Source organism: Sphaerodactylus townsendi, linkage group LG03 (genome assembly GCF_021028975.2).
Source record: "Sphaerodactylus townsendi isolate TG3544 linkage group LG03, MPM_Stown_v2.3, whole genome shotgun sequence".
NCBI classification, from domain to species: Eukaryota; Metazoa; Chordata; class Lepidosauria; order Squamata; family Sphaerodactylidae; genus Sphaerodactylus; species Sphaerodactylus townsendi.
Genome location: NC_059427.1, coordinates 66,778,307 through 66,801,677, shown reverse-complemented (window position 1 = coordinate 66,801,677; position 23,371 = coordinate 66,778,307). Strand labels below are relative to the sequence as shown.

Here is a 23,371-nt window from a genome sequence, read left to right as displayed (position 1 = left end):
GTGAGAAGGCTTTGGCTACTCAGTGAAGGCTGAAATGTATTCTGTATAGGCTAAGACATTTCCCATGATTAATTCATGTGTTCTGGTTGGAGCTGAGCTCCGGCATTCCAACATTCTTTAACTAGACTTCTGTGAGCTCCAACTCTAATTACACTGTGGCTATACCCAGATTAGCCAAAAGAATCACTCAAAAGAAGGATGCAGAGGTAGTGACAGCAATTGACAAAGAGCATCTCATATACATTTAGGTAGATGCAAGATAATAGCTGATGTTCCCAGAAGTGCACAAAAACCAAACTGGGCTTTCCAATGTACTTTACATCTGATTGCCACAAAACAGTTATGCATTAAAAGTGGATGTAGCATAATATGGATGGTAACATACCTCAATATATATATATGACAAACCCAATGCAATGTATATATTGTTAGATTTTGTTTAGAATTATGGATCTGCCCAGTAGTGTGTGTGAGTGCAGTTTATAGAAACTTCTCAAGAGATAAAATGTAAAAGGTAAAACTTACATTTATTCAAGCATCTCCAGTTCACAGCTTTGTTCCAGGAAAAAGGTAGATAGATAGAAAGAACCCCTAGTCTAAGGAATACTTTTCCTATGAACAAGTGGGCACTCTACCATGCCATCACGTGGGTGCAAGTGAGAGATTGCTTCAATGGGAAAGCCCCACTATGGCAGGCAGCCATTGACCATGCACTCAGGTTGAAGGCTAGGACAGAAGTGAAACCAGCATGGGGAAGAAAGGAAGTTAGTGGGCGGTCTCCTGGCCCAGACAAGGAGGGCAAACAAGAGAGGCAACAACACAGAGTGAGATACACAGCACCCTCCAGTGTCCAGGCATGCAGAAGTCGCTTATTCCAACATATATGACAAACTTTACCCCAGAATGCCCTCTGCAATCCTAACAGTAAACTATTTGGTAAGATCTAATGTGTAAATTCATCACCTATGTCCAGTGCACTGATTCTGATTTTTATGAAGCCATTATTCCATTTATATTAGGTATAAAGTTGATTACAGTTCATGTTGACATACTTAGAAATTCTGCAGTTAGAATACAAGAATACTTGACCATATAAGAAGCCCATCAGCTTATAATTTTCATTTCTGTCTGTCTCTGGTGGGAAACATTCAGGGATTTGTCAGAAGCAAGACACACTGAATAATAATTAATAACTAGCACAAGTGATTATTATTTTTGTTGCCTGAAAAGGCACACGTGTTTCTAGAACAATTGAAGTTGGGGGAAGAACACAGTAGAGAACAGCCATTGTTGTCTTTTCAACCTCTCAGTAAGTTCTATAAGAGATATTTCCTAGTGGAAATAAATTCAAAGCAAAACCTGCCAGCAATTCAGTGCTTGACTTTTCCCTTAGCCATGTTCAGGGCAATGCTGTTCCATCTCTGGTCTGATTTTTTTTTCTTGAAAAAAATGTGCCATGGGTTCTTTGTGCTTGTTACTGTAGTTCCTTCAAAATTCCCATGATTTTTTCCTAAGTAGTTCTAGCTCTTTTCAGACAATATGAAGATGTGGAACTGAACATGCTGGGAGGCGTGTTTGTATTCACCACCCCCAAATCCAAGCTTTTATATCTTGACCAAATCTGTATGCACAGAGCCTACATATGGACAAATTCTATGCTGGGCTTATACCCCACATTTTACAGGACACCAAATCACGTGGATAGAGTGTACCTGCCTATATATGTACATAAGTTCTGGGGACAAAGAGCCAACCAAAGTATGGGGATCAGGGTGGGGTTTGCTGCCACAATCCTGACCCTCTTTCCATCTGTTCTTTCTTCAGAAAAATCTTCTGCCTGCCCTCTTTTGACAACTAAGCAGAATAGGGTCTATTTTTAAGTATGTAATTTCCACAATGAACTGCTATCATACTACTATACAATCTGCAAATAAGTTTGATATGCTGCATTAATCAGTGGGTTTAGATTGGGGTAACTCTTCTTAAAAGTGTAAATTTTACTTACACAACATGAGCATAACCCCATAGTGGACTTTCATTCAGGAAAGGCACATATTTTAAGGAAAGGTGATGTTTGACTTCCTGCTGCTGAAGTGCTCTTAGGACAGAAGCGCTGACTGTGGTTGTATGCTCTGATGTCATAATGAATTTGCTGACACCTCCATTCAGATGCTGACCACCATTAACACTGGTCTAGTTAAGGATGTGTCTGTTCTTTGTTGTTGCTAATTGGCTGGACTGGAGAGGAGTCACTGCTGTGTGTGCATGTGCCATGGAAATGGACTGAGGTTTATTCCTTCTGGAGTAGGCTTCCTAATCAATGGTGAGGCAGCAGAGGCAGAGTAGGGAGGCAAGATGCAAGCAAAACCTTAATAGCTTTGGACAGATGTTCATCCAAACAAGTGATTGCATCTGCCAGTAGCATGTAAGCCATTCCTTTCTTCTTCATGCCTTAATGGCACACATGGCTGAATATTGTTCTCTAACAAATTCATGGCAAACTTCTCCTGTGATTTACAGTATACAAAGACACTACATGTGTTTCTTAAGGAGCAGCAGTGGCATAGTGGTTAAGAGCAGGTGCATTCTAATCTGGGGGAAACAGGTTTGATTCCCTGCTCTGCCGCTTGAGCTGTGGAGGCTTATCTGAGGAATTCAGATTAGCCTGTGCACTCCCACGCATGCCAGCTGGGTGACCTTGGGCTAGTCACAGCTTTTCGGAGCTCTCTCAGCCCCACCCACCTCACAGGGTGTTTGTTGTGAGTGGGGAAGGGCAAGGAGGTTGTAAGCCCCTTTGAGTCTCCTACAGGAGAGAAAGGGGGGGATATAAATCCAAACTCTTCTTCTTCTTAAATAGCAACACTATGGCACATAAAACTGCAGGAGCAGGACCATTATTGACCTATGGGGTGACATCACATCAGAATGTTTACTAGGCAGACTTCTTCCCCAATCATCTATACCAGTGGTGGCGAACCTTTGGCACTCCAGATGGTATGGACTACAATCCCCATGGACTACAAAACCCTTTGGAGTGCCAAAGGTTCGCCACCACGGATCTATACTTTCCCCTCAGCAAGCTGGGTACTCATTTTACCAATCTCGGAAGGATGGAATACTGAGTCAACCTTCAGCTGGCTACCTGAAACCAACTTCTGTTAGGTTTGAACTGAGGCCATGGTAGAGCTTTGACTGCAGTAGTGCAGCTTAGCACTCTGTGCCATGGGGCTGAAGAGTGGGCTGGTGGGTAGGAATGGACAGGACAAAGGAAGCCAACAGAAATATTACTCATGAAGGAAAAGATGGTTCAAATCAGCTTCCAGAAAACATTGGGGTAAAAGTGGTCTCACAAAATCAGGGATGGGGATAGGATGGGATGGATAAAAAAACTCAAAGTGAAAACTAAAGACACAAAAATGCATGAGGAAATCAGGGGATAAACTGGAGCATTGTGGGGGCAGAACCAACAAGAAAACCCTATGCAGAAAAGTCCTAAGTAGAGAAGATTTGGGATGAAATGCAATCATCTGGAGCCAAAAAGATCATTTGTGGGAATTACAGCCCACTTGAGCCTATCATATAAAATTATATCTCAAAACTGCACTATCCAGTTCTGCCACTGGCCACAGGAATTTCTAGTGACTAGAACACTTTGGCTGATTATGCATAAGGTATCTGTTGCGCTGCTGGGGCAAATATTCATCACGGCAAGATTTCTTGTACAGATGAATTTCCTTGAGTCCCACTTTCACTTTCTGTTCTCTCCGTAGCAAGCAACACCATTTCTAGCATAACTTTAATTTGCTTCATCATAAGAGTGAGGCAGACTTGCCAGTGAGCACAGCTTTGCCCTGGACATCTTCCCTCCACTCACAGCCAGTCTACCTAGCTTCACTCTTCCCACACACTTCCACTACTGTCCACACCTTCCCCCTCACCCTCTCTTCCATGTTGCCAACTTCTTCCTGCTTCCTACTCTTCTTGCTGGTATCTTTGGGTAGCCTGCAAATGGAAGTCAAAGAAAAGAAACTCAGCTACATGCCATGTAGTCAAAATACACCTCTAAATTCTCATATCGATATATTGAATCAATACCTTGATGTAATGATAACAGATAGTGCTTGGTCTCTCCATGCATCCAATGTTCCTGTGTACTCAGCCCCCTCTCTTTTCCAGGGATGGTGTGAATCCCCTTGCCCATCCACTACAGGGATATCAGGGTGCAGATGTGAGAATAGATCAAATATAGGAATATAAAAATAATGAGGAATATTGAGATGACAAGCCTCTCTCTCCTCCCATGGCAGCAGAAGCAGGAAATATGTTTGTGTGGTAGGGGGGAGTGGGAGAGAGAGAGAGATAATAACAGTTATAGGACAGTTTCCCCTTCTTCAGTAGGGCACTGGCGTAATGCCCATTGGGCAAGGTGGGCAGCTGCCCAGGGCATCACCTTGTGGGGGGCATCAAAATGCTGGGTTCGTTTTTGGGTATTTTAGTGGTTTTCCATTTTTGGCCTGCAGGAGGCGCAGTTTTTAGGCTAGCGGCACCAAAATTTCAGCGTATCATCAGGAGACTGTCCTTATGCTACCCCCCATGTTTGGTGAGGTTTGGTTCAGGGAGTCCAAAGTTATGGACTCCCAAAGGGGGTTCCCCTATCTCCCATTGTTTCCAATGGGAGCTAATAGGAGATGGGGGCTACAGTTTGAGGGTCCATAACTTTGGCCCCCCTGAACCAAACTGCACCAAACTTGGGGGGTATCATTAGGGAAGTCTCCTGATGAGACCCTGAAAGTTTTGAGATTGTGACTTCAGAAATGTGCCCCCCACAACCTGCAACCCCCATTGACAGCAATGCAGAAAACTCAAAGCAGAACAAAGATTCTTGGGCAAATTTCTAGGATGTTCCTGCAGGGGGTGCATTTTTGGATGTACTGGCACCAAAATTTCAGGACATCATCTGGAGATTATGGCACCCCCAAGGTTTGGTGCAGTTTGGTTCAGGGGGGCCAAAGTTATGGACCCTCAAAACTGTAGCCCCCATCTCCTATTAGCTCCCATTGGAAACAATGGGGGATGGGGCACCCCCTTTGGGAGTCCATAACTTTGGACTCCTTGAACCAAACCTCACCAAACCTGGGGAGTAGCATAAGGACAGTCTCTTGATGATATGCTGAAATTGTGGTGCTGATATGTCTAAAAATGCACCCCCTGCAGGCACCAATGTCCTGGAGCAAAAAAAATTTTTGGTCATGGTGGAGTGACCGCCCATGGGGGGGCATCCAACTCAGGTTTTGCCCAGGGCTACAGTTTGCCCAGGGCTGCCTCGTTACACCCCTGCAGTAGGGTGTGAGCCAGGGAATTGCTTTGCCTCTTTCATTGGGGGAGGGGGAGTTATTTTTGGAAAGGGGCTACAATATCAATATAACAGCAATTTGAAGGGCTTTAACAAATCCAGAGTGAGTTGATAGGCCAAGTTAAGAGAACCAGGAAAAGCTGCAGAGGCCATGGAGACTTCAGCAAGCAAGCTGCGCATTAGCAGTGGAGTGCTTCCTCAGGTGTAAACAAAGAAACACAAGGAGATCCCACAACAACTCCACTGCACAGCAAAGACCCAGAGGCAGGTATTCCATGCAGAACAGGCCTTTGAGGACAAATGCACAGAAAATGGCTTTTCCGACTAACAAAATTCCTATGCTGCAGTTACTTTGCATTATGAGAATATGTCACAGTCAAATCCCATGATGCATTTACTTCAAGTTCTGATGTTCTGTAGGTGAGCAGTGTGATATGGAGACATTACAGCAGAGATAACTGTCTGGTTTTTAATACATATCAGAAATGGAACACTTAGCCTTTAGGTCTCATAAACACACCAAAATTGCTGTCAGTAAAGAAAGTTATCTCTGAGGAGCCTGGTTAGATTTGAAAGCTATTTTTTTGAATAGGAAGCATGTCTGAACTTCAAAGTGGTAGATTAAAACAATGACTTTGGAAGATCCATGAACAGATTTCCACAGTGGGTTTTAAATGGAAATAGGAGACATATTGTCAATGTATATACAGAACATATCATAAGGAAAACTGAATTAGTTTTAGATGAAGGTGGAGTAAAAATTGGTGAAAGGAACATTGACAGTTTGAGATATGCTGATGACACCTTATTATGACTGAAAACAATGAAGACTTGAAGCAACCACTGCTGAAGGTTAAAGCAGAAAGTGCCAAAGCAGGGTTATTATAACTGAACATCAAGAAGACAAAGATTACTGGAGAATTACTCAACTTTAAGGCTGACAATCAGGAAATTGAAATTGGTGAAGATTTCTATTCTTTGGCTTGATCATCAACCAAAAGGGAGACTACAACCATAAAATCAGAAGAATACTGAGAAAGGCAGCCATGAAGAACCTGGAAAAGATCATTAAGTATAGGGATATGTCACTGGAGACCAAGACCAAGATAATTCATGCAACAGTATTTCTTATTACTATGTATGGATGTGAAACTTCGACAGGAAGAAAGTTGATTTGTTTGAACTGTAGGCCCTTCAGCACACGCAAAATAATGTGTTTTCAAACCACTTTCACAACTGTTTGCAAGTGGATTTTGCTATTCCGCACAGCTCCAAAGAGCACTGAAAGCAGGTTGAAAGTGCATTATTCTGCATGTGCGGAATGAGCCGTAGTGTTGGAGGAGAATTTTATGGATACCATCAACCAGTAGCGAAGCTTAAAAAGACAAATCAGTAGGTTCTAGATCAAATCAAGCATTAACTTTCTCTAGAAACTAAAATGAGTAATCTGAGGCTGCCATGGTTTGGTCACATCATGAAAGGACAACAATTATTGGAAAAGATAATAATGCTTGGAAAAGTTGAAGGCAGCAGGAAAAGGAGAAGACCCAACACAAGATGGCTTGATTTTGTCAAGGAAGCCCCAGCCTTCAGTCTGCAAAACCTCAGTAAGGCAGTTAATGATAGGATATTTGGAGGTTATTCATTCACATGGTTTCTGTAAGTCAGAACTGACTTGGTGGCACTTACCACACATACACACACACAAAACCATATTGGGCTCTAATTCAGATTAGAGCTGCAGTAGGCGGGAAAGAATTGAACTTCCTCCTCATGCAATTTAACCATTAAATTGATCTCCATTGTGCTGTTATTAGACTTGGAAGGGGGAAAAGATGAACAAAGAGTGAGATCCTATCATTTTTCCTTCTTGGTCTACTACCAGCCAAAGACAGAAGGATTGGTATTGATCCACAAAACCATGCCGGGGAAGCGAAGCCATTTCTCCCTGTGATGTCACAGCCCCAAATTACTACTGCCCTTTAAAGAACACTGGGGAGATCCATTAATAGATCTTCCAGAATCTTAGTGCCCACAAGACTGAAACAAGAATTAGTTTAATTATCATAAATAATCTCAAAGTACAGGCCTCTGTTTTCCAAAAAGTGCCCCCTGGTGTGATGTGACTGGTGGCCTCTGCCTCCTGCCAAGGTACTCAGTCATCTGATTAGAGCTTTGCCCAAAATAATAGCTGCTAATGATGAAAAGAGAGAAAATTCTTCTTGCTAAACAAATCCTATTTCATAACTTGCTTTACCTGAACAGATCATTTTACATTTGAACAAAAGAGTTCACTTTGTTCTACCAGCTGTTACTGAAACTATCTACCTCAATTGTAATTACGGTGGTTAAACAAACAATGGTCCTTTAACAATATAAGCATAGTTGCATTATTACCATGGAATTAAAATGGCGTTGAGTTTTATTTGGATTTTTTAAAAACTGCCCTGTGTGGGCTTTTTAACTGACAACATCGCACTAATAATTCAGAGATAAGGCCTGACAGGTGCGAAAGATTGTTCCCATTTCCCACTACACGTGTGGTTAAACATGAGACTTAAGGTCAAATGCCCTTGACATGGCCTGTGGGGAGCCATTGAAAAGTAATTTGCAGTCCCTGGTGCCTTATTGCTGTTATGGAATGTAATTTTCTGCTTAAAATGTTTTTGTGCATGTTAATTATGCAGCAAGGTTTTGACACATCCTGAGCTGTGAAGTGTGTTCTGGCTCTCTACTTGGAAGAGCCTATTGGATTGCAGGGCCTTTCTCTAGCCTGCCTCTTTTGTAGTCTTTATTTTTAACAAGCTCATTAGTGAGGATTTTTCTCCTTTGAAGATAATGAGCATTACTGCAGAGCATCTGGAATGAGTGGACAATCGGAGCTGTGGATTGCAGTGGTACCATCCGTTTCTCTTCACATTTTAACTGCTGGCCATTCTTTTAACGTCTGTGCTAATCAGTTCTTCCTTTCTGGCAGGACTTCTGTGCCCTTAACAGCTGTCCAGCAGACAGAAAGGCAACAGGTGAAGCTTCCCCCCTCATGGCATCTGTATTTGGGGAAACTTGTGAGGATCTGTGAAAAGCACAAAGGTTGTTGTCGAGAAAATGGCAACAATCCCCTTCATGCTGCTTCTGATATGAATGTGGCTCTGTTTCTAAATGCAACAAACTGCTGCCTTGTTTATAAACAAACAAGCATAGTTTGCCCTACTCTCAATCAAATAGATTTACGTACTGTGATTTTACATATTAATGCGATATGCTAAACCAGGGCATGCTGGCAGGGGCTGATGGGAATTGTAGTCCATGAACATCTGGAGAGCCGCAGATTGCAGACCCCTGTGCTAAACTTTTTTTAAAATGCCCACTGGCAATTAGTTTGCAGAGGGAAGGACTTGCTTTTGCCAGTACCTTCTGGCAGCATTTCACAAATTCACATTATTTCTATCATGCTTTATATCGTTGAACAGAATAATTTGTGGAGTGATATGTAGCTGGTAACATGTTGATACAAAGAGGTGGCTGACAGTCTAAATCTTATCAGTATTTTGTTTAAAAAAACTTTACTATGGACACATGATTGCTGGACTGCAGAGTGAGCTAAAGATGCAGACAAAACACAGCGGCAAACCAAAGAGCCAAAGCCAAACAGAGAAACATCAGAGTTTTCTAAAACACTTGGGGTGATATGTGACATACATTAGGCTGTGGCTGGATCTGTTCTATGCAGATAATGAAATTTTCCCTAGAACACTTTTGTAAGCTAATGCATGACTCCTTCCACTGACACAACAGTGGTTGGTTGCATTAGGATCATGTAGGTTACATTACAGGGAGTGGCTGGGAAGTCAAAATGATAAACTGAGCTCCAGTGGCAGTAGGAGCAGCCAGGGGGCTGATTCACTCATGCCCATCCAACAGCAATGTCGGAGGAGCAAATGCCCAGTGCCACACCCACTGGGGTTCTAGAGAGGCTTGGCTCAGCTTGCTTTTTGTCAACAGTGACCAGAGATGTAGGGGTGTAAAATGGGGGCCGAGGCAAAATGGCACATGGCCTGGCCCCCATGGCAACCCCCATGGCCCCACCCCCCACCCCTTCCCACTTACCTTAGTTCCTCTCTCCTGCAGCCTGGTGAGAACTACGCTTCCCAGGAGCAAGGTCTCCTGGGAAGCGTAGTTCGTACCAGGCTGCAGGAGAAAGGAATTTCCTGGTGGGAAGAGAGAAAAACAAAGGGGCAGGAGAGAGGAACTAAAAGGGGGTGGGGCCGGGGGCAATTTTCCACCCCCACCAGCGCGCGCCCAGTGCACTGCATCCCCCCCGCCCCCTTATACCTCTGCCACTGTCAGTGACCCTCCAATAAATTTTATAGTAGGCTGATCCACTAGGATTGCCAACCTCCTGATGAGGCCTGGAACTCTCCCACCATTACAACTGATCTCCAGACTACAAAGTTCAGTTTCCCTGAAGAAAATAGCTGCTTTGGAGGCTGGACTGCATGGCATTATACCCTGCTGAGGTCATACTCCCAAGACTCCATCCCGAAAATCTCCGGGTATTTCCCAACCCACAGCTGGCAGACCTACAATATTGCATTTAGGATTCACAACAAACCCAGCTAAGTTGGGACACTGCAATGAACGCAAGGTGTTACTGTGCCTGTGCCGACTCCTCCATCCTTCACTCTCCCTTCAATCAAGAATTCCTGCTTTGAAACAAACTCTGGTTCCCCATGATGTACAAATGCCGGTGCCTGGGTGAACCGGAGTTTGTTTAGTACTCACGAGATGGAACTCTAATCCGCAGCTCAGTCTCAGTGCTTTTACTCAGCAAATGCCTTCTGTAAACAAGATATAGCCCCCCCTTTCTACCAGGATTATTGGAAGGAGCTCAAACAGAGCAAAGAACATACAGAGGTTCAGTCATGTAAATCCACTCAGCAAGAGAGAGTTTGTAGTTTTAAAGCTTCTCCATCACCAGAAGCCTAGCAGGATCTGGCCTTTAAATGCCTCAAAGACTGGTCAGGGAATTCTTCATACTGGCCATGCTTCAGCACAGCCAAGCATTCCTTCTCACATCATTCGCTGCAGTGGAAGGACATGTGTTGTTACACTGCACCCCTGTGAGGCAAGGGTTTATTTCCACATAGTTTCTAAAGAATAAAAGCACACCATTAATCTATAAAATATAGCTTCATAACAACCAGGAGAATGATTTTAGACCACAAGGGAAATAATGACACGGAAAAATTATGACCAAGATCAACCTATTTCAGGCATTGGTCATTAATGCTCTAGAGAGAGAACCCCGGCCTTGTCATTACAGCTTGTTTTGAACAATCTTTACTGTACTAGAGCTGATGGCTTTGCGTTTCTTTGCACCAAGTTTTTTTTAACCAGTAATTTTATTGATTTGTTAAAAACATATAATGAAAATGACAATCTGCAGAAAAATAGACACCTAAAAGTTTGAATAGAAAAGCAAAGTATAATAAGTGGTTCACATGTTCACTGGATTGTGCGGGGGGGGGGGTCGGGGTAAAAATGGCAGGTAACTGAAAGTGTATTTATTATGTGCTTTCGTGCTTTTTCTACATCAAGGACATTAATTACAAGGCAGGGTTGAAAATAACCCTAGTGCCCTTCTATATTATTAGAAGAGCTACCATAAAAATTGTGTGGAAAGGATTCCTCTGTTCCCTGAAAGTTTGAAAACACTGAGATGGTTGTGGGAGAATGCCAGTGAGAAAATAACTTTGAGTAACATTAAACTGTGTTTTGACCTTCATGTTTCTGGTTTTACGAAGAGACTAATTAGATCTAATTTACAAGAGTAGAAATAATCCGCCACTTAATTTTGGCAAGATTAATGACTAACCTGAATTAAGTCTGAAGACGAGAAATCTCAAAATATTGTGGAGACATATTCAGGCAGGTTGCTAACACTGGACATCTCTTTTGTTTTACGTTTTTCAATTAGAGATGATATTTTCAAGGATACAAACAGTGTTTTTTTTTAAAAAAAAGAAGTTATATCTTTACTGGGATTACAAAATATTTTATTTCATGATTTAAGATTTGAGATGTTTTAAAGAAGAATAAGCAAATAAATATTGACAGACTTTTCTCTATTCATCTCAATAGTTTGTTTAAAACTAAACATATTTTTGGGCTTTATAAACATCTTTGGAACTTGTATAAATATCATTGATAACTTAATGAAGAAGAAAGAAGTTAGAAGAGTGGTTTATTTACTTTCAAAAATTGGATGTTTTTCAAAAAGGGTTCCATTTTTTTAAAAAATTGCTTTTTAAAGTCCAACAGTGCAATCGGGGGTGGGGCAAAAATCTGTGGAAGTGGTTTTACTCCAGTGCTGATGTTAATGCCACTTGCACCAGCATAAGGACATTTATGCCAGCACCAGGGTACTTGCGCCAGAACTGGAGAACAGCACAGGAATACAGTGGAGGGCCACTGGCACAGCCATGCTGTGGTACATCCCCAGTGCAGATCTTTGGCCCGGGCAAAGGCCTCTGAGCTGGCACCAAAGGGGGCTTGGCCAGAGTCAGGGGTGATATTAGTCAGCTCCTTGAGTCCTTTCAACTGCACAGAAAAGTTGTCAGTCTGCGGAGGGCAGGTCCACCCAGTGCTTCTCAATGGGAGGTAGACAAGTCTTCAGAGCAGCTAAGATTCTCATATTTGTGTCTGTGTAGCTATGGAGATAGTTCATGGAATTTTATTTTTGAAAATAGGAATAGTGTATATGGTTGGAATTGGCAGGACCAGCTGAGTGAAACTATGTACTTTTGGGGTTGAAAAGGCACCCAGGATCAGAGCCTGCAGAACAAATGTCCTGGGACAACCTTCAGCAAATGGCAGCAGGGAGAATCCTTTTCAGCTGCACACAAAATGTCAGGCGCAAATTGAGGGAGAAACTGGCCAGAGAGCAAAACGGTCAGTCAGGAAACAGCCTTTTCCCCCCTCTGATGCCTTTGCTGTTGGGAAGGCACATTAGAGACTGCCTCTTTCTAAAACATTCCCTGGATGTCTTATTTTGGATGTGCGGAGTGAAAAGAGGCAGTCACCTCTTTTTAAGATGTCTCACAGATGTCCTTTTTGTCCTGTGCAAAATGGACCAATATGTCAACTTCTCAGTAAGGTTGGGTAGCTGCTAGGAGAGTGGAAGGGTAGCACTGGAAATCCAGTGCCAACACTCAGGGAGGAGCCCTTACCATTGGGGTAGCCACCCTCCATCCCTAGTGATGGTCACAACAGTCACTGGCTGGCCGCTGTGGGCCTGGCTCCACTTTTGGAGTTGCAGGGGCAGAGTCAGGGACCTGGGTGGACTAGTACATGGGGAAGGAGGAAACCCCCAGGAAGAGAATGGTGATGCTCTGATGTCCCGCCCCTGAACCCACCCCATAAAAAATCTATACCTGTGTCCCTGGTCAGCTCTGCCCCCCCCCCCCGAACCAGATAGCAAAGCTGGTCCCCACCCAGCCTATCCCACTGATGGTATCATTCATGTGAGCAGCCAATGAGTGGGAGTGCCTGGAGAGGCAGCTTTCGTGATAGCGCAACTACCTGCTTAGGAAGTGGCTCAGCTGTGCCATTGCAGTACTGTCCCTAATGGTATGTTTGTTTATGTTTGTTTTGTATACTGAAATAAAACTTTAAAAACTTTTTAATAATGTACACTGGATAGGTGGGAGTTCTTCAAATCAAGTAAGTTATATAAGACCAGTTTTGTGGGGGGAGGAATAGATGGGAGAGTCAATAGATCATCTGCTTAGTAGACTGAATATTAGATACCTGAACTGAAACATCAAGCCTCAATTTTCAGGGGGATACAGATTTTTTTCCAATTATATTTACATTAAAGATTGTCACTACTGCACTGAAAACTTTCACAACAGGCACCAGATTGCAAGGGAAACATGAAAAGCCCAACATCCTGAACGTTAAAGTGTTCCCATCTTCTTTTCCCCCGGGAAAGACTCCTGTACCTGCCTTCATATTCTGCATTTTCATGCAATGAAAAACTTTATGGCAGATTCCTGCAGATCAAGCTGTTGTTAAATCATGAGGATTATACATCGCCATTTCCTCTGATCTCCGGCAACTCTAATCATCCCTGCCTTTCCAGATTTGCTTTGACATGTTTATGGCTTTCTGTTTGCTCTTTCTTTCTGGGAAGCCTTCCTTTCCCCTCCCTGTTCTACAGGGACCCCCAATCCTCATTATGCTACACTTCTTTCTTCTTCATCTCTCTCAGTTCATGTTGTGTTAAGTTGCAGTTCCTTTATACTTATGGTCTGAACTTTTTAAAAAACTTTGGGATTAAGTTATTCCTTACAAAGCAGTTCAATTGGGAAGTGTTCTTGCTCAAATTAGCAAACTGTAAACTGAATAGACATCTGAGGGCCTTATCTTAAAAAAAAATAGAGGGGTAAACAGCCTTGCTCTTTGCTTGTCTGGGAACTTACCTCAAAGTTAAACAAAAACAAAACCCAAAATAAAACGCTGTTTCCTGCCCAGTTGACAACAATGGGTAGGGGTCTGACTCTTTGCAGGTTAATGGAAGTTCAGAACTTGACTCTAATGAAACCTTTCCCCATTTAAGATCAAATACCTACTTACACCTACTTTTCTAGAAAATGAAAGTGTTCTGAATGTAAACAACAATCAGGCAGAACCTTTGCAGCAGGAATCTGTAACGTGTCATTCAGTATCTTAAAGGTACAGCAAACTATGGTCTGCTCATATCCAACAGTGATAACAGCAATGAACTCACTGTATGGGTAGATAGTCCATTTGCTGAGGAAGCAGATAGAAAATCTGTTAGTGGTTATCTGATCAAATACAGTGACAACCCCATCTGTTGGCACTCCAGAAAGCAAAACACAATTGCTACCTCCACAGCAGAGGCCGAATACGGAGCTTTATCACTTTGCCACTTTGGGGTCAGGAAGTCATTTTCCTCCAGGCCAGAATGGCCAGGGATCCTTGAGGGTTTTTGCCTTCCTCTGGGCACAGAACAGGGGTCATTTGGGGAGAGGGGGGAGGGGAGGTACTTGTGAATTTCATGCATTGTGCAGGGGGTTGGTTGGACTAGACGCAGTGGTGGCGAACCTTTGGCACTCCAGATGTTATGGACTACAATTCCCATCAGCCCCTGCCAGCATGGCCAATTGGCCATGCTGGAAGGGGCTGATGGGAATTGTAGTCCATAACATCTGGAGTGCCAAAGGTTCGCCACAACGGGACTAGAGGATCCTTCAGGTCCCTTCCTGCTTTGTGTTTCTATTCTGTGTCTCTACATGCTATGTATTCTGGTTGGAAGACATTCCTGTCAATTAAATGATCTGCTGAGACACAATTGACTAAAGATAAGAGCAGATTCAGTTCAGATTTTCATTTGTTAATTTCTGAATCACATATCCAATCTGGAATGAGATGAGAATGTACCATCAGTCAAAATTATTCATAAATACTGTAGCTTTAGCTGGTGCTCATACATGGTATTCATGCCTGATCACTTATATATTACAGGACCATCCGACTTAATTCCTTCATCAGTGCAACCCAGCTTGAGGTACGGAGCCGAGCTGGACACAGCCCACTAAATGGTGCCCACTAAATGGTGGATAACCCCTTGCCAGTTTTGCGTCCCATCTCTGCCATCAAAATGGGGAGGGTATTAAGTACCTAGAAACCTGCAGTTCACATTGTTGATATGCTGCATGTAGCCTGGAATTGGAGTGGTGGGTGTGAATTTGCTAGGCATTTTTATAGAATTCCTTAGATCATGGGCTATATTTCAGGTATCATTAAAGGATATGAGAAGATTTTTCTGGATGAGAATGAGTCACAGCAAAGTTTGAAAGCCTGTTCTTAGCTGAATTCATGATTAAATGTGAAAGAAGATTTCACAATAAATATGCATATTTGTGCTTCTGAGGAATAACTGAAAAACAATTGGGGATGGGAGAGGGAAAAGCCTCCCTTTGTGTCCTTGCCATAATGAAAATTCAAACTGACTACTTAACTGGCATTCTAATTGGGTTGTCAGATTTCTATCAATATTTGGTTTGTTTTAGACAACATGCTTTCTTTGGACAATTCCTGCAAATGTTAAGGACATTTGTGCCAATTATGTGTGCAAATAGCCAGGAAGATAGCCCACGGGATGCCTCATGCATACATTTACATTTATGCATGTGCAGTTGGGATTAGAAATGTGACTGTTTATGCCAATCAGTCTTGAGGCTCGTCTATTTACCAAGCAAGAGGATTTTACAAACCTAGACAGAAAAACCGAGAATTGCTTCCACTGGCAAAGAGTCTGTAACTTGAAACAAGTGCCCAATGTGGCCCAGAGAGTTCAACACAAAATAAATCTTGGTTTGTTTGTCCATGACAGAAGTTTAGTATAATTTAGTCTAGCTAAATACTTGAGGATCCTTTGCAGTTATAAAATCAGATATAGGTCAAAAGATACATTGGCATAATGTCAGAATTTTTATGAGGTAACTAGCTTTTGTCTGCCATTTTGAAAGTGCAATCTCCCTCCAACAGAGGTCAGCAGCAAAGGGCCTGTTCGTTTGACTTGGGTTAAACCCCAGGATTTAAGGTGTTAGAAAAGCAGCAAAAATGTCCCAAAATGCCATCCAAGTGCCTGAGTTCATAGCTGTTTGAATGAGACTGCAAGAAGCCTGTAATAATAGCCTCCATTAAATACCTTGTTCATCTCTGTGTGGGGTTAATTTGGTTGGCCTGTGAAGATAATGTAGGTCATTCACACCTCAGGCAATAGCCTGTTGTATCTTGCTTAGATTTATGGTGTCTAAATCAGCTGCTTTGTAGACGCCTACATATCAAGGGCATTTTCTTTACTGCCCGTGTGTCATATGTTAAAGGAAAGGATTGTTCATAATTCCAAGATGGTACCTTAATTGCCTTTCACACAATCAGCCTTTCATATTTTTAATGCATACCAAGAGTTGAATTACTGTTCAACTATATAATGTCAAGCACTGCAGCTTTGCATCAATCCACCCCATCCTTCAATTTTTTTTAAAAAACACATTTTTTTAAATGAGCCAATTTAAGGACACAAAACTGACTCCACTGAATGTTAATACCACAAAGGATTTTTATCTGCACTTTTAGTGCATAGCAAGTTGAAATAGGAAAGCATGCTCCTCTTCAAAACAAAATTCATTTTTGCACAGTGACAACCCACCCAAAATGTCCAGATATTTTCTTTCAGACAATACGATGTATATCACTGGAACTTCAGCGTTGCATTAATGTGCTGTGTAAACCATTCACTCAGGCAAGGCCAATTGATGCCAGCCGTGCTATTTGTTAACCTAATTTCCTTTATGAGAAAGTGAAATGGATTACACATCCAATTAAGAATTCACTTTCAACAGCAAAGGACCTCAATCATATGTTTTTAATATTAGATTGCCAGAATGCCACTCAATGTGTGCTTTTAAAACTTGACAACTGCATCTCAGAGCACTGGGTATTCTTCTAAACTGGACAGCTTAAATTTTTTCTCTAGTTCTTAAATCACAATATCTTTTTGAAAAGTGTCTGCTGACGGTTCAGTTGACAGTTTACTCAAAGCCAGTAGGGAGTAAAGCTCCGTCCTATGTCTTTCTCAGTTTTTCTCCAATTTCTCATTAAGCAAGATATGTTTAAAGACTTGTGGTCGGTGAGTTTTTGTTTAGAATTTAGGCTCAATTCTGACCATGATTTGTGCTAACTGTAGTTCAGAGTCCAAGCCATTGTCTAAGTTTCTAGGTGCACAACAGGAAAACCATAAGTTTATTCTTTCATTTACTTTATTTATAACCCACCTTCCCGACTGAGACTGAAGGTGGATTACACAGTGTAAGACAATGCAATGTAAGACAGGATATGTCATTAATAGGGCAGAAATGGAATTACAAAAAGTAGAAAAATACTGTAAGGAAAATACATACAATAAACAGTGAAATAGATTCCAGTCTTTGTCTGTGTTCATTTCCCAGCCTCTCAGCCCTTAGCTTTGTAAATTCATGGTGCAGTTCCATGGTGCAGCTGCCTCTAAAGACAGAGCAATAGCCCTAATACTGGCACGTCCATTAAGATATTTATAAATGAAGATTTCCCCGACTGCTTAAACCATGATTTCTAATTCCAATTAATCACTGCAAACTAAGGATTGTCAAAGCAAAACTATAGTGAAGTTTCCTAACCATGGTTTAATCTGAATCAAACCTTAAAACAGAATTGTGTCAGTTAGGATTTAGAGAAGGGCAGTTTCATTACTGGCACTCTTCATTCTTAATGTGAGATGAACAAGAGGAGGAGGAAGGCAACCAAAATGGTAAAAGGTCTGGAATTCATGCCCTACAAAGAGAGACTTAGGGAGCTGGGGATGTTTAGCCTGGGGAAGCAAAGGTTAATGAGGAATATGATAGCCATGGCCCCTTCCGCACACGCAAAATAATGTGTTTTCAAACCACTTTCACAACTGTTTGCAAGTGGATTTTGCTATTACGCACAGCTTCAAAGAGCACTGAAAGCAGTTTGAAAGTGCATTACTCTGCATGTGCGGAATGAGCCCATGTTTAAATATCTGAAGGGCCATAATGTTGAAGAGGGAGCAAGCTTGTTTTCTGCTGCCTCAAAGACGAGGACACGGAATAATGGATTCAAGGTGCAAGTGTACTGGAGCCAAATGGTGTCCCAGAAACAAAAAAACCCCTCTGGGTGCCCCCCCCTGCAGGGCCCCACTTACTCGCGAGTTGTGCCCCAGCCCCTCTTCATTGCCTAGAAGCCAGGCATGAGGGAAACTCACGTCCCGCTTGTAGGCAGGAGAGAGGGGCTGCCCAGTTTCCCTCCTTTCTGAGCTGCTCGGAGGGAAGAGCAACTCAGAACGGAGGGAAACGGCTGCTGCTGGAGCTCCAGCAGCCCCCTTGCCATCTCCCTCTGCTCCGAGCAGCTCGGAAAGGAGCGAAATGACAGCTGCTGGAGGCGCCGTGGTGGCGGCGGCAGTGGCATGAGCGGAGGGCACGGTTGGAAGCACCGGGGAAATACTCACTGGTCACAGGGGGGCAAATTTTGTGCCCCCCACGTGACCAGATGGCATGCGCCTAGGGACATTGGGTACCCCATGTCATGTCACCGGGTCAATACGTCACTGGGTAAAGAAATTCCCCCTAAATATTTGGGAGAGCTTTCTGAGTGTCAGGGCTGTTCGACAGTGGAATTCACTGCCCCGGAGTGTGGTGGGTTCTCCTTCTTTGGAGGTTTTTAAACAGAGGCTGGATGATCATATGTCAGGAGTGCTTTGATTGTGTGTTCCTGCATTGCAGGGGGCTGAACTTGATAGTCCTTACGATCTCTTCCAATGCTATGATTCTAAGAAGTTTTCCTAGGATATTGCATTTAAATGATAACATTCCCAACTTCATGGTAGTCAGAACAGAGAGCCAGTGTAGTTCAGTGCATGGAACAGGGGAGCGATGGATTACAATATCCACACTCATGAAACCCATTGAGTGAATTTAGCTTGTCACTCACACTTGGATTAATCTACCTCACAGATTTGATGTGAGGATAAAATGGAGGGGAGGAGAACAACAGTGTTGCCCTGAGGCACTTGGAAGAAAAGTTGGGGTGGGGGAATAATACACAAGACAGAACAGTCTCCCTTACCTCTTCTTCTCTGTACCATGTTGCTGCTGCTCTGTTGCTGATCCAGTGTCTTTTCTTTCCTCAGGTGGCTAACCTCTTGCGGCTATTCCAGATCCCCCAGATCAGCTATGCCTCCACCAGTGCCAAACTCAGTGACAAATCTCGCTACGATTACTTCGCTCGCACGGTACCCCCAGACTTCTTCCAGGCCAAGGCTATGTCTGAGATCCTACGCTTCTTCAACTGGACCTATGTTTCCACAGTAGCCTCAGAAGGTGACTACGGTGAAACAGGCATTGAAGCTTTTGAGCAACAAGCTCGAGCCCGCAACATTTGCATTGCCACCTCAGAGAAAGTGGGACGCTCCATGCACAAGAACACTTTTGATGGAGTGATCAAGGCGCTGCTGCAGAAGCCCAGTGCTAGGGTGGTGGTATTGTTCACCCGAAGTGAAGATGCGCGGGAGCTGTTGGCAGCTGCCCATAGGATCAATGTGTCCTTTACATGGGTGGCTAGTGATGGCTGGGGTGCCCTGGAGAGTGTGGTGGCTGGGAGCGAGTCCATAGCTGAAGGAGCAATCACTATTGAACTGGCATCCTACCCAGTACAGGAATTTGCTGTGTACTTTCGGAACCTTGACCCTTACAACAACAGTAGGAATCCCTGGTTCCGGGAGTTCTGGGAACATAAATTCCAATGCAGCTTTCACAACCAAAACTGCAGTCACCATTCCCTGAAGACCAGCAAATTTGAGCAGGAATCCAAGATCATGTTTGTAGTCAATGCAGTCTATGCTATGGCCCATGCTCTTCATAACATGTACCAGGCACTATGTCCTAATGCCACCAAGCTCTGTGATTCCATGAAGCCAGTGAATGGCAAAAAGTTCTACAAGGAATTCATGCTCAATGTTACATTTGATGGTAAGCCAATTTTTGCTGTGGAAAACAAGGACTTGGTATATAGGAAAGTAACAGCAGGGGAAAGCAAAATTGAGCCTAATTCCATAGCAGGCAGTGAGGTCATAATTTGCTTTCCACTTGTAAAGATTATGCAGTTGTAAGAAGGACCCATTTGAAGCAGGAAAGGGGTTTTATGGCCTCTAACCTGAACACATCTAAATCTCATCCCAGCTATATACTATGGATGAGGATTTTCAGGCACATTTACTCTGGAGCCCAAGGTGATATTCAGGTCCCAGTTTCAGAGGTGATTTCATATCTTTTTACCTCCAACCTGTTATTTATCAGCCCAATATTTTAAATGATTAAGTTTTATTCATCAGCCCACTACTTAAAATAATTAAGAGTGCAATTCTGAACCCAGTTTCATCCTTTTAAGTCTACTGAAGTCAATGAGCATTAGTAGGGTCTGAGGATTGTCTAGGATTATGCTGCAAATGTTATAGTGTTTCACTGGGAAGGTTAAATTGTCCTCTGGGTAAGCCAAATGTGAATGTGTGCCTGTGCAGGACAGAATCTAGGTTCTGGATGTCACCATTAGTGCTATCATGACTTTTCATGGATTGACCCCAGCCTTTAAGACCAGAAGGACCAGTTCCTGGAGAAATACAACAATCTTGGGTGCTGTGTGGTTTCCGGGCTGTATGGCCGTGTTCTAGCAGCATTCTCTCCTGACGTTTCGCCTGCATCTGTGGCTGGCATCTTCAGAGGATCAACAATAGTTTTCCCATCTCATATATTTCTTATATAATCGTTTTCCCATCTCATATAATTTCGCCTGCATATGTGGCTGGCATCTTCAGAGGATCAACAATAGTTTTCCCATCTCATATAATTCCTTTGCACGTTAGACATTGCTACATCCAACATGTAGCTGGGCCAGACATGAAATTTTCATCTTTTCCTGTAGTTAATTTCAAAAAGGAGAGAAAGAATTAGGCACTTTCATGTCTGTCTCATTTGCCTTTCATTCATTTTTACAAATGTTGACCTAATATTTATTTTGAATTTTTAAAAAATCAAATATTGGTTTTTTAAAAATGCATTCTACCGAAACCACATTTTCGGCTGGAATATTTGTGTTAGTGAAACATTTTGGTCAGTGCTAACAAAAGCAGATAAATTTTAAAGTCTCTGTGTAGTTAATTCTTTGCAGACATTCCCTAAGAAGAAGAGTGACAGGTGCATGCAGAGTAGGATTCAATTAAATGTGGAAAGCCAGTTTTGTAACAATTTAGTTTGTTCTATAATTTGCATTAGATTTTCCTATTCCACAGCTCCATTCCGACCACCATTAGACACCAAAAGCACTGTTCGATTTGACCACTGCGGGGACGGGATTGGCCGTTACAACATCTTCAACTACCACAAAGTTAATGGGAGGTATCGCTATCAGAAAGTGGGTTACTGGGCAGAAGGGCTCACCCTAAACACCTCCCTCATCCCATGGGTAAAGACCTCAATTCCTGTTTCCCAGTGCAGTGACCCCTGCAAGAAGAATGAAATGAAGAGCATGCAACCAGGGGACATGTGCTGCTGGATATGCATTCCTTGCCAGCCTTATGAATATCTTCTGGATGAATTATCTTGCAGGGACTGTGGTCTTGGGTACTGGCCTAATGAGACATTAAATGGATGTTATGAGCTACCCCAAGAATACATCCGCTGGAAAGATGTCTGGGCTATTGGACCAGTCACCATTTCTTGCCTAGGTTTCATCTCCACACTGTTTGTTTTTGGGGTCTTTGTTAAAAATAATGACACTCCCATTGTGAAAGCCTCTGGTCGTGAACTTTGCTACATCCTTCTCTCGGGAGTGTTAATGTGCTACAGCATGACGTTCATCTTCATTGCCAAGCCCTCCACTGTGGTCTGCACCTTGCGGCGGTTGGGCCTCGGTACCTCTTTTGCTGTCTGCTACTCTGCTCTGTTGACCAAGACAAACCGCATTGCTCGGATCTTCAGTGGGGTGAAGGAGGGTGTGCAGCGCCCACGGTTTATAAGTCCCACATCACAAGTGGTTATCTGCCTGGCTCTTATTTCCTGCCAGTTAATCATTGTCATCATTTGGCTAATGGTGGAAACTCCAGGAACACGGAAGGAGACAGAATCTGACAAAAGGTACATTGTCATCCTCAGGTGCAACAACCGAGACTCAAGTATGCTAATTTCACTCACCTACAATGTCCTCTTGATCGTCTTGTGTACAGTCTATGCCTTCAAAACCAGGAAATGTCCTGAAAATTTTAATGAGGCTAAGTTCATTGGGTTCACCATGTATACCACATGTATCATCTGGTTGGCATTCTTGCCCATCTTCTACGTCACTTCCAGTGATTACCGGGTAAGTTATCCTACTGTGTGAATGAATGGAACCAAAACTTAGTGGTCTGCTAGAAGACCAAAATCTTACAGTTTTCATAGGATGATTAAAGTGCAGGCATCAGGAACCTATAAAGTTTAATATGTTTAAGTGTTGTTTTGGAAATAGCTATTGTGGCTTGCAGTGAGTAAAGAATATAAAAGTCACAGAATGATAGCACAAATATGTCCTCAATTTCTGCTGTTGTAGCATCACTTAGCTACGTTAATTATTCTTTCATCCTGATTAGAAGTCCCACCTCCTTATTTGGTATGTGAAGGAGGAAATCCTATGCACATTCACCTGTGAAAAAGCTTCATTGAATACTGTATGACTTTACTTTTAGGCAAATACGCACAAAATGTTCTCTGTCACTGGCAGGGACATATGAATCTGACAAGTGGCTATTCTATACTGGTCAGTTTTCAGATGTGAGTCACCTTTCCGCAGGTCTAATATTAGGGTTGGCACAGATGGCACAGGCAGGGAAACAGAACTGCATTATCCTTCATAAGTGACCAGATGGACATTATTCATTGCACAGAAAACAACAACAATTAGGGTTGCCATCCTCCAGGTGGTGATGGTGGAGATCACCTGGAATTACAACTGATCTCCAGATGATCAGTCACCTGGAGATCAGTTACCTGGATCAGTTACCTGGAGAAAATGGTCACACTGGATTCTATATCCCATTTAAGTCCCTCCATTGCCAAAACCCCACCCTCCACAGGCACCATCCCCAACATCTCTGGGTATTTCCCAGCCCAGAGCTGGTAACCCTAATAATAGTTATCATGCTGTTAGATTAACAAATCAGTAGTGTTGAGATCCAAAAAGTCTAGAACAAAGGTTCATTTTTGGAAGCACATTATCATTGCAATGAAGGTGCAATAAATCAGTTTTTGGTGTCCATGGGCCCATATTTTTTTTCTTCTTGGCTATATAGCTTTTTATGTAAGATAGCATAGATTGGGTCAAAAATAGGGGGGAAAAAGCTAA

General features: G+C 42.7%; 1 protein-coding gene across 2 annotated transcripts in view; it reads left to right on the top strand.

The window, feature by feature from the left end:
- The window catches only part of GRM2 (glutamate metabotropic receptor 2), a 110,747-nt gene that overhangs the window by 67,383 nt on the left and 19,993 nt on the right, over positions 1-23,371 (top strand). Inside the window, exons 2-4 of one of the 2 annotated variants that reach the window (XM_048490815.1) lie at positions 14,903-14,945; positions 19,131-19,968; positions 21,285-22,351. In XM_048490815.1, the coding sequence (XP_048346772.1) occupies positions 14,903-14,945; positions 19,131-19,968; positions 21,285-22,351 (1,948 nt within the window). The remainder of the gene's footprint in view (positions 1-14,902; positions 14,946-19,130; positions 19,969-21,284; positions 22,352-23,371) is intronic. The other variant, XM_048490814.1, reaches the window with a different exon arrangement.